A 15572-nucleotide genomic window follows, 5' to 3' on the forward strand; every position below is an offset into this window, starting at 1 on the left:
TTATGTTAGAGTAATTCAAGATTCTGATCAGCATAGAAACATAATAATAAAGGGGTAAAAGATATTCGTCGTGTAGTACAAAGAAGAATGTACATACATACATATAAATGTAAAATATCTCGACTAGCTCTCGGCATTGCACGGTACATACGTTTCTTCCGAGTTCTTCGGCACGCGAAATACTTTGTTGCTATGTTTGCATTTTCTTTATCCACTGAGACGAGCGTACGCAAGTGAGAAGATCATAAGGATCCGATAAAAGCAAAGTACAACGATTTTTCCGTTCAGAAAAATAATAGCGGTATTCGTCATACCTAAGCGCGATTTCTTCTGCTGATCTTTCACGTGCTCACACGTTCGCGAATTAGTCGCCAACGTGCATTATTAATAATATATATATAATATAATACTATTATTGGAAAATAGCAAAATAATCGCGAAATCGTGTTCGACTTTATTAAATAAAAACTAAACGAAGCGAATACGCGAATAAACGTCTATTTGGATATTTTGTAATAGCGATTTTTATTATTATTATTATTATTATTAATATTTCATTAAAATAACATTATATTATTATTATAGTTATCATTATTCTTTTGACTTTATATTTGTAAAAGTGAATATATATTAGTGTTTCCAAAATATTAAGCAATTTCTCCAATGGAAACATTATCCCGCCATCTTCCTTCAAAAAAAAGAAAGTATATACTCGCGTTCCGATCGATGAGTTTGCGAGCGACAAAAGTTTGAAAGTAACGACGAAAGATGGCACTAAGAATGCAAGAGCGAAAAACTTTCTCCGTCTCTTCTTGACCGTGGCGATGCAGATGCAAACGAATAGAAAAAGGACATAGCGGATTAGTTCGAAAGTCTGAAAGGTATCACAAGGCGTCTTCTGATGTATTTTAAAATAGACATACGACTTCCCCTTCCTCGTGGTACCTTTCGAGGGAGGAGCCGCACTGACGAGACGTTTCTCTCTTCCCATTCATAAATAGTGAGAGAGGCAATTGTCGAACGACTACGCAAGTCACACGAACGCACTGCATAGAGAAGGAAAGAAATAGAAAAAGAGAGAAAGAAGAGTTAGTATGCGCGATCGGGTTACTAGCGGGTGGGAGCGCGCGCGCACGTTTTCTGGTTTGCCGGTTACTCGCTAGAATCGCGCGGTAGGCGGTCGCTAGGTGGGGGGCAGTAGACAGCTGATCGCTGCTTTCGACGGACGGTCGTTTTCGCGTCGCTCTGCTCCGCTTTTGCGAAAACGAGAGGGAGAAAGAGATAACGCGCTTCCGGTGTGTGTGTTTCTCTATCTCTCTCTCTCTTTCTCTCTCTTTCTCTGTCTCTATCTTATTATAAAGAAAATTCGAAAATTCTTAAAAAAAAAAGAAAATTGAAAGCTGAAAAAATATGATATAAAAAAGTAGAAATATACTTACGAGAAAAACAATTGAACAACACGAGGGGCGCATTCTCTCTTTCCCAAGAAAGGGAGAGAGAGAGAGAGAGAGAAAGAGAAAGATAGAAACAGAATAAAGAAAGAAAGAAACGAGTGCCCTGACGAGTGGGCGCGCGCGCGCGCGCCTTCGGATAAGTGACACCGCGCTGCGCGTTATTACACACTACTGTGAAAATTGCAATCGCGTTCGACGTTTCACAGAAATTCTTCTGCGTGCAAACGATTGATATTCCACTTTTTTGATTGGCTGTATTTAACTTCGACGACGTCCTTACTTCTCCAATGGCCGCCGTCCGGTGAGTTTTTTTATAATTTAGTTTATTCCGTTAAATTCATTTGTTCGTTCGTTCGTTCATTAATTAGTTCGATAGTTGGTTAATAAGATAAATTTTCCTCCTACTCTAAACTCGAAAAATGAGCAATGTGGCGTATAACTAAGTACACGCGCACGCATCTGATCTGCGTTAGTAGAGTGAGAGGGGGCGAGAGAGTTATTTCTAAAAGCGGCCTCGCCACTCCGTTCGGTCTCGCTTCTTTGCTTCTTCGCTTCTTCGACTCTCCAACGAACCAACGCGTAGTATACTTTACTTGCTTACTTCGTTTCTCTTTCGGCTCGTCGCGCTATCTCGCGTGACTCTTCGTCGGTGACGTGCCACTGCCGAGTGAGCAGAATAAGCAGAGTGAGTGAGGAGTGAAGAAGGAGCGAGCGAGTGGGTGAGTGATTGAATAAATTAGAAAGAAAGAGAGAGAGAAATAGAGATAGAAAAAAGTAGGGATAAGGAAGTACTCTGACTTTTATCTGTCGTTTTGCGCCCTCTCGGCGCGCGCGCACGCGCGCGCCCTACAAAAATACACTCGCGCGCCGCTGCGTGGAATGCGTTTGGACGTTCCCTACTACGATGCAACACGTCGCGTGTCTTCCAATTTTTCTCAACCTTCTACTTCTAACATAAAATGCCTTCTTTTGTTTTTCCTTTCGATAAATCTATTACTTTATTTGCCGAGATGTATGCCCGAGAAAATTTTCCTAAGAATATCATCGAAATGAATTTTCTTAATGAATGAAACTATTACAAACGTCAAATTTTCTTAAATTCAAAACAATTTTTAATGAACAATTTTTCAAAGAATTTCGTAGGATCAAGTATTACAGGGACATCCCTGCTATTTTTATTTTATTATGATTCATTAATAAGTACACATAGACATTAATAATTATAGTATATGTATAACGTATCGTCTTATTACATCTGGTGATGGTTTGACAATTTGATATTGATCATTTACCAAGTGTCCACGTGGATCGAGTAGCACGCTACTTTCAGTGGACAACTGCTTGTTTTCATAGCGAAATAGCTCGTTGTGGTGGTGGGGAGTGAGTGCACGCGGAGGGAGAAATCATCTTGATTACGTAATACTCTCGACACAAACGACATCCGTGATAAACGTCCGCATGAAAGTTCAAAACGTATCATTTCAATTTGTCGGCACGTTGTTAAATATTACACGTGAATAAATACATGCATTTCTATTTTATCGAAGTAGTTGCTATCGATGTAAACGTTGTTCTACGTGCAATAAGAGGAGAATAAACATTTACGTTTCTCCTACAAAAAAAGAAAATAATACAAATAAATTTATACATTCGTAAGTTTGTTTTTAGTGCAAACTCGGACATACGTAGTTCTGCTTAACGTTATGAATCTTAATCAATTATCAGTCTTCGTTATCTTATTTCCTTTCGATGCTTTGCACAATGTACCACCCTCAGCCCCCTGTAATTATACGTAAATACGTTGAAAGAAAAAATAAAAAAATCGAACTTTGATTTTTATGAAGGAAATTTTCTATGTAATAAAAATAAACACATTTTTGCGATTCTTATTCCTTGTAAAATTTTGAATGCAACGAAATTCCGACAACGAACGTATTTATTATTAGGCTAATCCCTCGCGTCCCGATTTTTATCCAATTCGTCGAAATTTATTCAAAAGAAATAATAGATTGAATAGTTTTGTTCGTTTTTTTTGGCCTCTAACGAAGAGGGTATGAGAAAAATGTATGAAAATACTCGTGGAAGTCCCTTTTCCTCGTGTTTCTGGTCATAGACGAAAACAGCCGCTGTGTGTCTCCTCATGACACAAATATCTTCTCGCCAAGCTGGAATTCCGCTTTTCCTTTTTCGACGGCTCGGTGAAATGCGTTTTCGTTTTCCCCCCTTTCTTTCCTCCTCCACCCCATACCGCCCTGCCCAACCCAATCCCTCAGCTCACTCAACTTCTCTTAAAGCTTTACCTCTAACCGAGAAAAGACGCGTTGATTTCTTTAGAATGTTGCATCAAATCTTCGCTTTTTTTTCTGTTGAAGGATATGGGGGCAAGAAAAGTAGTGTCAAAAAGAACACAAAATGTTGCAAAATTAACTATTTCATTTTTGTAAGTTTATATTATTCCTTTATCAGCAGTATAGATCAGACCTTCTACTCTAGAACCAACATAGAATATCGAACAGATTAATTATGATTATTTTCTGCAATTTTTGTTAAATATACGTAAAAATAAATAATAAATAGCAAGCGTTGCGCACGCCAATTGTTAGATTTTAGATGATGATTCCTTTTTTGCTCTTTTACCATTGACATAAATCAACAGAAAAATCATTGCTATTTTCATAATAAATATTTAATAAACGTTTTTCCTCGTATTAGCTTAGAAATCATTTCTATGTAAGAATAAGTCGTATATTTTGGTCGATAAATATATTATATCGCGTTTGTGGCGATATTTGGCATATCCCCCGTTCACTTTGTCCACGACATCGCTATAGGTAGTTTCTACGCCAGTGAAAAACTAGCTTTGGCACGCACACCGTCGTTCGGTTGGCTTCGCGCGAGCGAGGCGATAGCTGCTGCAAAAACGAATTCGAACTTACCACCTTCGCTTCGAATGTCTGCCCACACAAATTTATTTGTATTTCGGTCATTTACGTTTAGACACTCTTCGAAAGTCGCGAGAAAGCTCCGACAAGTATCTCTCGTCTATCTTACAGAGTTATCTTTTAACGCCCTGCAAGAGCCTATTGCATTAAAAGCAACTAAAAACTTTTAATTAATTGCTATAAAAGAGTTTGACAAGTTTCCTGCGATTCATTGTATTTTCAAATTTGAATAAGAAATTATATTGAAAAAGGGCATCTGTGTATTTCCGAGAGTCACCGTGAATGTTATCTCGGGGTTAATTATTCTTATTTGTTCGTTGAGAAAAAAAGAAAAGAGAGAGGAAGAGAGAGAGAAAGAAAAAAAATCACCAATAAAAAATTCATCTTCGTTCTCTTGTGTGACGGTGCGAAGTATGAGGTAAAAAATAACAAATATTTTTCTCTTATCTACATATATGTACGAGCAGAAGCAGATATTAACTATGGAAGCTCAGATATGTAAGTATTCAAAAAATTGATCCGGGGCCTCTCGGAGAGACAAACGTTCTGATCGTTTTGTTTATATCAATGATTCTCGATCGTACGGTTGAAGTCGACAACGAAGATCTTTGTTTGAACAAATAATTTACATATACATATATATATTATATATGTATATATATACTATATATAGTCTTTTTCATGTACAATTAGTTTCGTTTAATTATAAGCATGTGAATTGATTTATACATAAAATTGAAATAAGAACATAATCTAGATCTTACGAAATAGGACGATTTAAAGAAGGGCCGAAAGCAAGAAAGATTGGCGGGAACGCGCATGCGCGGAAGCATGCGTAGGCGAGCAAACGCGCGTGCAACGCCACGACAGTGCCGGCTAATTATGTGGCACACCTACGTAGTGTAAGCACGCGCGCGCTTCAGAGCACAGGTGTCCACCGATACCTTACGCGTTGCCAATTCCACGATCTACTTTATTTAGAAAATCTACAACAACGTACAATTTTTCTACAACTAAACGTCATTTTTACATTTTCAACAAAATAATCATTACGTTTTCAAGTTTGAGCATTATTTTTCTCAAAATCGTCGAATGAATTTTTGGAAAACTTTCATCCCATTAAAAAGTACTGTTCATTCGATAAAATATAAATACGTGCGAGAATTAAGATTCTCGGAATAATTTCTTTGCAACGTGGCCAAAAACAGGTACGACAGATATCAATATTTAACGGTAATTTGTATAGTCAACAGATGTATTTAAATATTTTTATTGCGAAATAATCTACCGGCTAATATTAACTTTACAAAATATGGACGTTTAAAGACGCTTTAAATGTCTTGTTAACTAACATCTTGTTAATAGAGAACTGAACGCAAAACTCTTTCTTCCGAAATCTTAGATCGTTCGATTTGTGTCATAAATGAATTTATGAATTCAATTTAATGGTAGCTCTGATCATTAAAACTTTGATCTGAAAGAGAGAGTCGAATTAAGATCTGGATAACAAGAGATCCTGGCACCTATAGGTAATTCCTGCCAGGAGGATGGGGGCCCACGATGGGGGAGTGCCACTGCTCTAACATCGCTATCATGCAGCTGTTCCACGAGCTGAAGCAGCAGTTCCCCGCGCTCCCTGATTACGTCGTTTCCCAGTGCATCGCACAGGTACAGCTACCCTTTATCCAAACCTTTTCAAAAACCTCAAGCATGAGCCAATTTCTAACAGTTCCCTATTTGTTTAAATTCTAATAACGTTAACCGTCCTAATTATTCTAATTTTGATCAATCAAAACCGAATGAAATCATTCTAAAACATGTTGTTTCTTCATACCACCCCTTTTTTTATTATCAGATATATTACTTAACCTAATTTTATTATAATATTTGTGTTTTTTTGTAAATTTTTATTTGGACCAAATGATTATCTATCTAACCAAATAATTTATCGTCGCAATATACGTATTATATATATGTTTGATTGATGTAAATATATTATAACAAATTTCATATGCATTCAATATCAAATGTGTGAACGTCCCTCCAACATCATTTCATTTCTCAAACATTATCATAATCACTTGCACGAGCGTGGAAAACTTGTGTGGGCTCTAGATGTTGCTTTCTATAATCTTACGATTTAATATTGAAAAATATATTAGCGGTTAAGATAAATAAGATAGGGCACTCGTTCTCGATTTTGACGAAGAAAGAATCGTGCGAGAACAAAGGAAAAAAGCCGGCTGATCCAGATGCGTATGCGTTGCAGAACAGCCACGACAGGGAGATATGCGCAAGAAGTCTACGAGCAACCCAAGAATCGCGTCCGTCACCGGGCGCTTTTCCGCCGCCCCCACCTGCTGCTGCTGTTGCTGCTCAACATCACCACCAATCGCATTATCAACAGCAGCAACAGCACCAGCAACATTATCATCAACAACAACAGCAACGTTGCTGCGTTATGAACCATCAATCAACGCAACGCATTACATCGAACAGCAATGGTTCACGACCTCCTAGGCCAGCCTCATTGGATATCGGCGTGGCACGACGTTTTCCTATTGGCTGTTCACGTGTCGCCGCGGCATCGTCATCCGTAACTGCAATCGAACCATCTGCACCCTCTTCCGCACCAGCGTCTTGCAAAGCACGCGGTTTTTTTGACGACGTCCCGTCCGCAAACACCAATGGCAACAATTGCGTAAGCAGCAATGTTGCTCCTGGATTCGAACTCAACGTTAATGTCGCCTGCAGTCCTGCGGGCAACCGCGGTACGATGTGACTACTATTAGATATTTGCTATATCTATATGTATACTTAGATACACACATATTTTTCGTTTTTTTTTTCTAATTTGATCAATATCCTTCCGTTTTTCTCAGGCCTGAATAGCAACAGTATAACATTCAAGATCGTTGAATCTTATTTTTGAACGCACGCGTGTGCGCTATGCGAAATTGTTTTGTCAACGATGATGACTAACACGATCGTAACAATGGATTACCTGAAATGTAGAATTCTAACTGTCGACTTCTTCTGAATATCGATCGAGAATGATACCTATTATACTACTTAACATGTCATCCCATTCCCATATAAAAAAAAGAAAGCAGGCAAAGAGATACATATAATTAATAACAATTATGAATAATAAGTAGGAAATTAAAGTTTGGACTTGGTTCAAAAGTCGATTCCGTTTGCCCACACCTTCCACGCAAACATTTCTCTTTTCATCTTTTATTCATCTTCTCTTGCTCTTTTTTTAATATTTTGTAATTAAATTTATCTTTTCCTTATTTTTTTAATTACTTACTGCCATTAAAATTTATCTTAGCTATTTTTCTTTATCTTGCTTTCTATATTCTTTATCTCTGTGTCATGGTAACTATGAAGTATTCGTTTCGTTTCCTTAGTCCCCTTTTCGATAAACCTTAGCCACGTTGTTTATCGTCGTTAAATAAAAGCATAATATATTCAGTTTTTATAATCTATATAATCCACAGACTTCCGAACGGTGCCGACAATCGGTACATGTAAACGAAGCGACCTCGTTGTCGAACCTCGACCTCATTACGCGGAACCTCAGTTGGCTATAGGAAAAAACACTGGACAATTTGACCATGCACGTAGTTACACATCAGTTAGCTTGACACTGAGGCCACCGTCATCAGATCCACAACCACCGATCGACATCAGATCGCAAGGTTCGAGTTTGACATATTCGACCTCGTCTTTGGACCCACGAGGATTTCAAAGCCGCTTGCAGATTAGCATCGGGCCAGGAAGCGTTGGCAGCGTAGCGGCTGCAAGAATTAGACCACCGATGGGTCCTGCCAGACCCAATAGCCTGCTTCCCCCCGCTCAAATTAGTCCACAGAGGCCTCCAGGTTCATAAACCTTTTTCCTTTTCAGTTATGTTGATTAAGCAACGATCATTCAAATAATAATGAATGCATATCTTGTTTGTAGGACTTCCTGCTGGACCTCCGAGTCAGTTACCAAGGCCGACGACAACAATGAGTGCCCCAACCACACCTTCAGTTCCAACAATAACGAATATTATTTCATCTAATAGTCTCCCCGCGACTCCGTCTGAACCAACGGCAATCTCTCCTCCCTCTAGTCCCGTTAAAGAAAAACCGTTAATCGACCAGGATCAAAATCGTTCGCCGTTAAACCAAGGTAATGAATTTACGTATTTACGTATCTATCTATGCACATGTTACCTATTTGCATATTTACATACTTCAAGTAACATCACTCTATAACGATTATCGTTCCTTATCGGTTCTCTCTTCGGAGTCTCTTCTTATGTTAGATCAACGTCTACGTATATTTACCTGTGAGTTAGTCGGTCGCACGTACTACGCCCACATGAAACAGTGAGAACGATATTTACGCATTCCTAACCCCACGCTCCGGCTATACATAGCCACGCCACGGCTATTCTACGTGGACCACCTGATCTTCTTTTTCTTCTTACGATCGTCGCAATGTACTCTCGCATGTTTCCTGAACGTTGCACTCCACTTCTACGCTCCTTTTTTAGCTTTCCTGCAACCCAAACGTTGTGTCTTTCTGACGTAAAATTCAATTTTTAAAGACAATTTTCATTTGGGTGAAGTTTAACTTTCAAAAATTTTGCATTCAAGTAATTAAGTCGATGATTGTTTATATCTTTAGTGGCAGAACATCAAAGAAAACTGGTCGCTGAGCAATTAGCGAGGAAGGAAAGGCTCGCCAAGGAATTAAGAGCCGAAAAGGGACGACTTGAAGCAATGAAGAAAGAACTGCAGTCTCTAGCGAGACCCCCAGATTCTTCGATATCGCCACAGGTAAGTTAAAAGATAAAAGAATGAATTTTAAATATTGTCCTTACGAAATCCATTATGTTGTTATTTCATGCAGGAACTGAAAATAAAATTAAGAAGCGAAATTTACCAATTGCAAATCGAATGCGACAGACTTGCAGATGAAGTGGATCAATGGTCAGACCCACGTGGTAATTTGTTTAATTATTTTGTCCAATTTATGCAGGTTATTATAAAATTACGCTGTATAAATTCAGGAATGAATACTTTGTACTTAAAGAAAAAAATAAGTTATATTAACATGCGTACGAAAACGCGCTTAATTTCTGAGTAGTCAAACTTTTAAATATGATCTTAATATATTTCAATTATGTTTATGTCATTTGCTAGAATTAATTAAATCTGAGAAACTAGTTATATTATGTTCAAATATGTCTGCTGAATTTTTTGTTATACTGTTAGATCGTTCTAAAAGTTTCTTAATTCATTTTTTTTCATAGGTTTCATATAAAAAAAAAGTACTATTATTGCTGAATGATATACGATTCATTTTGCTCTGTTAACTTTCTCTATCGAATGTGTGGATCGTGTATAACTCAGTAAAATAATATGAAATAAAAAATATAGTGCATGTAAAATTTAGACAAAGCAAGAAACTTTTAAAATGACTTAACAAATATCTTTAATGCTCGCAAATAGGTTAACATATTCATAACTATAAGTAAGAAATTTTAACAGAAAGTACTATAATTCTAGCAAATAAATATTATTGAACTATACTAACTAAGATCATACTTAAAAGTCTTATAATTTAGAAATCAAGCGGTTTCGAACTCATGTTAACATAATCTATTTTTCCTCTCTACATACGAGGAATTTATTGTTGAAGTTAAACCGCGTATATTTACTACTAATTGTATATATATATACAAAGCGTCCCGAAATTTTCCCCACACAAAAATGCCAGCATATTTTACGAGTTAAAATAAGGGAAAAACATCATATTAACATAGTACAAAAAATCTTTTGTAAAAAAGTTATAGTAGAAATAGAATATGCTGGCATCGTTATTGCAGAAAAATATCAAAACATCTTGTATGTATTATATTTACATACATATTATATCGACGATTACATTACTTCGTAACTAACTCTTTCTCCTATTATGTTTAAAGTACCTCTAGGTGAAACAAATGAAGAATTTTATCAGGGCATTTATACTGGTCAACCTTTTCTACCATTCTCTCATCTGGCACCACCACCATTGCCAAGTCAGCCACCAGCTTGGCAACCCTCTACAGGTGCTGCAGATATCAATGATAGAGAAGAAGATAGGGATGGACCTTCTTGGGTCTGCAGGATGTGTACCTTCGATAATCATCCACTTATGAATAAGTGCGAGCAATGTGATATGCCAAGACTTTTGGATCACGGCAATGCAGGTAGGATACATGGATCGCTGCTTGAACAAACCAGTATGTCATCATCAGATCGATTTCCTAATCTACTATCTCAGTTGCCTGATTGAATAAACCAACAATCCTAACGGCATGTTGTTTTTGTTACAATAAGTTTTGAGTGATTTATTGGTTACACTGATACCAGAAATTTATCAAGCCATTTTCACTAATCTTCTAGAATTTATTTGCTAAATAACTGTTCCTCAAAGAAAAGTATTTTTGTTTCTTAACGAGTTAATTCAAGGAAATTAGCACTAAATGAATAAATTTCTTTGATCGAATAAAAAATACTACAGACAAAAATGAAGCTTTGAACAAATGAAAAAAATAATATTTTTATTCTTTTATCGTAAGAGAATTGAAATCTTCTTGATGAGTTAACTCAGGTTGTCTGGTTAAGAGATTGAAACAATGTAATTATATTTATTGAAATACTTAATCTTTGTTAAACTCGAATAATTCATAATTTATGTATTATTGTACATAATTTCAGTAAATTTATTGTTGTATTTATAGTTATTAAAATAATAAGTACGTATGTCTAATCAATGAATACAGTACAATGAAAGAAATATAGTATCTTTGTTTTTATTTTGGTTCTATTGTCCTGTGTGTATTCTTTTTGCTTGCATGTGAATATATTAATCAATTTTGATTGAATGTACTGGTAAGTACAGACAAGTATAAATTAATCCTTTTTATTTCAAGTTTATAACATAATATATAATTAGTTTTCTATTTTAAATTGAAAAGTTAAAAGATATCGCTTATATTTATTTTAAATTTATAGGTGAAACACAAGATATTCATATACGCGTTACACATCACCACAATTTTTCACCAAGACGTAAGTATTCCTCCAAATTTAAACATAATGTTTTAACTAACAAATATTGAATATTATTTTTCTTTTATTCAGCATGTTTTTTTTTTCTTGCTTATAGGTACAGTGCACAGTTGGGTTGTATGACGTGATGTTAATTAGAGACTTAAAGAAGTGTAAATATAATTTCGAATTATTTAATTTAAATAAAAGAAATGTAGGGATATATAAGCTGTAAACATAGAGATGCATAAATGTAATAATTTAATTTAATTTAGTTTAATTTATCTTAATTTTCTATTCGTGATTAGTGGAAGCAATGAAATTAAAATTTATCATTTCATTGTAACTATTTTCTCCTCTATGGATCCTTTTCTTAATCATTTCTATTTTATACCAAATATATTCTCAAATTTTTTAATACAAATATGTAGAAATAAATGATATGCAACAGAAGGTAAGCAGTAATACATATAATTATTATATTTATAATACATGCAATATATTTGTATTTATAAAATATTTAAACAATATACAAAGTAATCCATTTAAGGCTTCCTAAATATCTCTAGCTTATTGTAATGCAGAAACTATTTCTTTATATGAGAATTATTATCTTTAACAATTCTAATCATTCAACGCTCGTCTCGCGTATTCAGCTTTTTATCCAACCTGATTTTTACTTTGTTCAACACAATTCATTTTTTTATATCGCTTATTCATATATTGCACTGTACTTTTATTTCTACTAATTATTTCAGCAATTTCGTCATACTTTTTTATATTTTTAAAATGATTAATAACTAACTTACGTTCCATAATAATTGTTTGCTTTATTTTTATACTATTCTTACTTTAATGGGTATTAAACCAATCCTGATACAAAAAAGCATTGAAATAACAATAAAAACAAAGGATGAACAACTGTTAGACATAAAAAATCCAGGTATTCGCCCTCTATTTTTTCAGTTATACCAACATGCACGATCTTAAGGTACAAGCGTTTCCTGTGCATTATTTTCATATTTATTTAATTTACTTGTTATAAATAAAGCTTTCAAGTAAAATTCAATGAATATGTAATTAAGGTATACTGATGTATATGTTTTTAAATTTTCTTCATTCTAAACAAACTATATCAATAGTTTTCAAGCAAAAATCTAAAAAGCGTAACGGTGTACAATATTAAGGGACACTCACTATATAATGGCAATGATAGCTAGATTAAATGTTGAAATTATTTCTCTCTCAATTAACTGAAACAGTTCTATGATAAATAACTTTAATTTTACATAATTGTTTGTGAATGATACAAGTTATTTATAGAACTCTACAAAAAGATATAATCATAAAGAAAATCATGTAATTGTCAAAATATGTATACAACTTTGCACTAAAAACATTATAAAAGTAAATTCATTTTGTCTGTTCATCATTAACAGCCAGTTTGCACGAGCTGTAAGATTTACATCAAACAATTCAATCAACAGAATTAATAGAAATATATATCTATTTATATCGATAGTATCATTAATTACCAGAAAAAAGAAATTAAATAGCTGTTCCACGTTCCAAATTAAGTTTGGTTTCTCGTGTATATTCGCCATAAAATCTTTCTAATTTTTCATTGAATTTAGCATTACGTTCATTAATATAGTCAATATCTGCGTCATCGTTGTGCATTCTTCTTCGGCTATATTTCTCACGTTTCGCAATCCTATGAAAATAACAGTAAACATAATTTATTAATATACATTAAATAACAAGAATTAGATTTTATTAAAGAAATGAAAATGCTCTTACTGTTTTTCCAAATTATCGACCATTCTATCGATTGCCTCTTTCTTATCTTCGTGAAGTCCATGCAAAATTGTATTTTTATCACCATAGAATGCTGGTCCTAATTTTTCTTTGAGTTCTTCATACGTCTCCATGTTAGGTTTTATATTTTTAACTAACCTATTGTACTGACGTACAACTGCTTGTTCGTAATCAGCAAATCCTGGATCTGGATTTTTCTTATTTTGTTTCTTTTTTGCTATTCGCTCAGCTTCTCTAGCATCTATGTGAAGTAATTTAATTCTTTCATAATCTTCTCCTTTCTCTTCTGCAGCTTTCCTGGCAGCTTCATCTTGTAATATCCATTCCGCTTGTCTTTTTCTAGATTCATAATTAGCTGGAAGTTTATTTCTCTTATCTTCTTCAACAACTTCTTTGTGATTTTCTTGTCTAGCTTCATTCTAAAGGATTAACAATTAATGTAATAAAAAGAAATAAAAGAAGAAGAAGTAATAATGAAATAAAAGAAAAAAAAAAGAAAAATTTTGCGATGTCTTGATATTTAATTTTCTTACTGCACATTTAAAGTTAGTAGTAGTTTGAGGTTATGTATATTTACCCTTTTCGAACGAAGCTCCTGCAGACGTTTCTTCCATCCCATTTTCTTGTCATGCAAAGGTTTTTCTTTAGATCCTCCACTCGTCTCCATTGTACAAAAGAATTTTGTAAACAATAAATAAGCAGATATTAATTCAAATCAATTTACAAACAATTATTCATGTTCTACTTATTGGTGCTATACGATAACGATGACGTTTCCTCAGTATACTTCAATATATATCGATTGCATTCGATATATTTTAGTCGAGAATCGATATGTTTAAGGTATCTTCACAATACATTTCGCATCTAGTTAGATCTTTTATTTTATAAGTAGTCATTTTCATTGCCACTTCCTTAACAGAAAAATAAATTCTGTTAATGTTTTATTTATAAAATACACTAACGTCTAAGAAATGGTCATTCATTTCATGTACTATTGTAGACTTTGAGGTCTCAAAGACGTCAAAAACTGACTCTGATGGACGCCGTGCAATATATTATTAGATTATTCAATTATATTACTCGTTTAATTATTAACCATTAACATAATATATCAACCTGATTAAACGTTATATAGCAATGCAAATTTCAAAATAAAATATTCTGTTTCCAAGCTTGTACACACATAAGTTTTCAATTGAGCTAAATTAAATAGTATTTTTTGGACGCATCTAATATCGTTTTATTTGGATGTTAAGGGTTAAAAATTATACTGACTGAGTGCTCTTCGTATTTTAAATGAAAAAATCGGCTGTTGAAACTATTGACATGATATATGTGACATTAAGAAGGGACGCTCTAACTTATAGAACATGCAAAATGTCAGTTTACAGACCACGGAAACATACATATTATTTTGCAACATGACATTCCGCCACATGTTGCTCTAGGTACGTAGGACACTGTTTAAGCTTTGAGATGAGAAGTTCTCCCTTATGCGGTTTATTCCCCGGACCTGGTCCCGTTGAACTATAATCCTTTCAAGACTTTATAACATTATTTGTTGGGGGAGCACTTTAAGTCGATTAAAGAGATAGAAGATTAAGTCGATTTAAAATACATAGAAGATTTCATGACCTACAAACCACCGTCATTCTATGGGGACGGCATTTATCAATTACCCAGTAGGTGGTAAAAAATTATAGAAAATAACGATGAATATTTCAAAACATAATTTTGTACCTAGTCTTTGTAATAAAATTTCCAAGTAAAGAAAAAAGGTACTAAATTAATTTTAACAAATTTACAAAATAGCTCTATTTTATAAAACTGATAGAGTAAGAGAGAGAAAGATAGGAAGAGCCAATCATCATCGTCACATAACACACTTATTTGACTTCCTATTCAGATTCATCCTTTTTCTATTTCGTACTTCCGTTTCTCTGTTTTCAATTAACTTCTCGCTCCTTTTCTCGTTCTTTTTTCTTCCAGCTCTCTCATTCGTCACTGCTATTTTCCTCCCCTGCTAAATTTATACGTATATATATATATATATATATATATATATATTTAATAAAAAATTTTAGTACATTTTTTAAATTCTAATTTATATTATTTCGATACAAAAAAGATAAATATATAAAGATTAATAAATGTTCAATCGTCATTTGAATTTGTGAATTCGATTATTGATAAAAAAAGAGAAAGTAAATAAGTGTATCTATGGGAAAGAACCTATTATTTTAGGTGTATCCCTCCTT

At 34.2% G+C, this 15572-nt stretch overlaps 2 protein-coding genes across 6 annotated transcripts; one reads left to right on the plus strand and one right to left on the minus strand.

Moving 5' to 3' along the window:
* Positions 1-1370: 1370 nt before the first annotated feature.
* On the plus strand, positions 1371-11839 carry LOC122521875 (TGF-beta-activated kinase 1 and MAP3K7-binding protein 3). 4 transcript variants are annotated; one of them, XM_043642627.1, is made up of 10 exons: positions 1371-1755; positions 5926-6064; positions 6666-7167; positions 7900-8283; positions 8366-8578; positions 9080-9231; positions 9305-9398; positions 10383-10649; positions 11458-11514; positions 11612-11839. In XM_043642627.1, exons 2-10 carry the CDS (start codon positions 5957-5959, stop codon positions 11635-11637), a joined length of 1803 nt encoding a protein of 600 aa, XP_043498562.1. In that variant the 5' UTR covers positions 1371-1755; positions 5926-5956; the 3' UTR covers positions 11638-11839. The 4 variants fall into 4 exon arrangements, with proteins under 4 accessions (XP_043498562.1, XP_043498537.1, XP_043498546.1 ...); XM_043642602.1 differs by lacking the exons at positions 11458-11514; positions 11612-11839 and having other exon boundaries at positions 10383-11239; XM_043642611.1 differs by lacking the exons at positions 1371-1755; positions 11458-11514; positions 11612-11839 and adding an exon at positions 1798-2173 and having other exon boundaries at positions 10383-11239.
* A 919-nt stretch (positions 11840-12758) lies between these two features.
* LOC122521908 (pre-mRNA-splicing factor Syf2) lies at positions 12759-14116 on the minus strand. Of its 2 annotated transcripts, XM_043642665.1 has the most exons (4): positions 13889-14116; positions 13294-13730; positions 13029-13207; positions 12759-12946 (listed from the first exon to the last, which is right to left on the minus strand). In XM_043642665.1, exons 1-3 carry the CDS (start codon positions 13976-13978, stop codon positions 13042-13044), a joined length of 693 nt encoding a protein of 230 aa, XP_043498600.1. In that variant the 5' UTR covers positions 13979-14116; the 3' UTR covers positions 12759-12946; positions 13029-13041. The 2 variants fall into 2 exon arrangements, with proteins under 2 accessions (XP_043498600.1, XP_043498591.1); XM_043642656.1 differs by having other exon boundaries at positions 12759-13207.
* Between the last annotated feature and the right edge of the window lie 1456 nt (positions 14117-15572).

This window comes from Polistes fuscatus, unplaced genomic scaffold (assembly GCF_010416935.1).
Source record: "Polistes fuscatus isolate 324 unplaced genomic scaffold, CU_Pfus_HIC Scaffold1, whole genome shotgun sequence".
Classification (NCBI taxonomy): domain Eukaryota; kingdom Metazoa; phylum Arthropoda; class Insecta; order Hymenoptera; family Vespidae; genus Polistes; species Polistes fuscatus.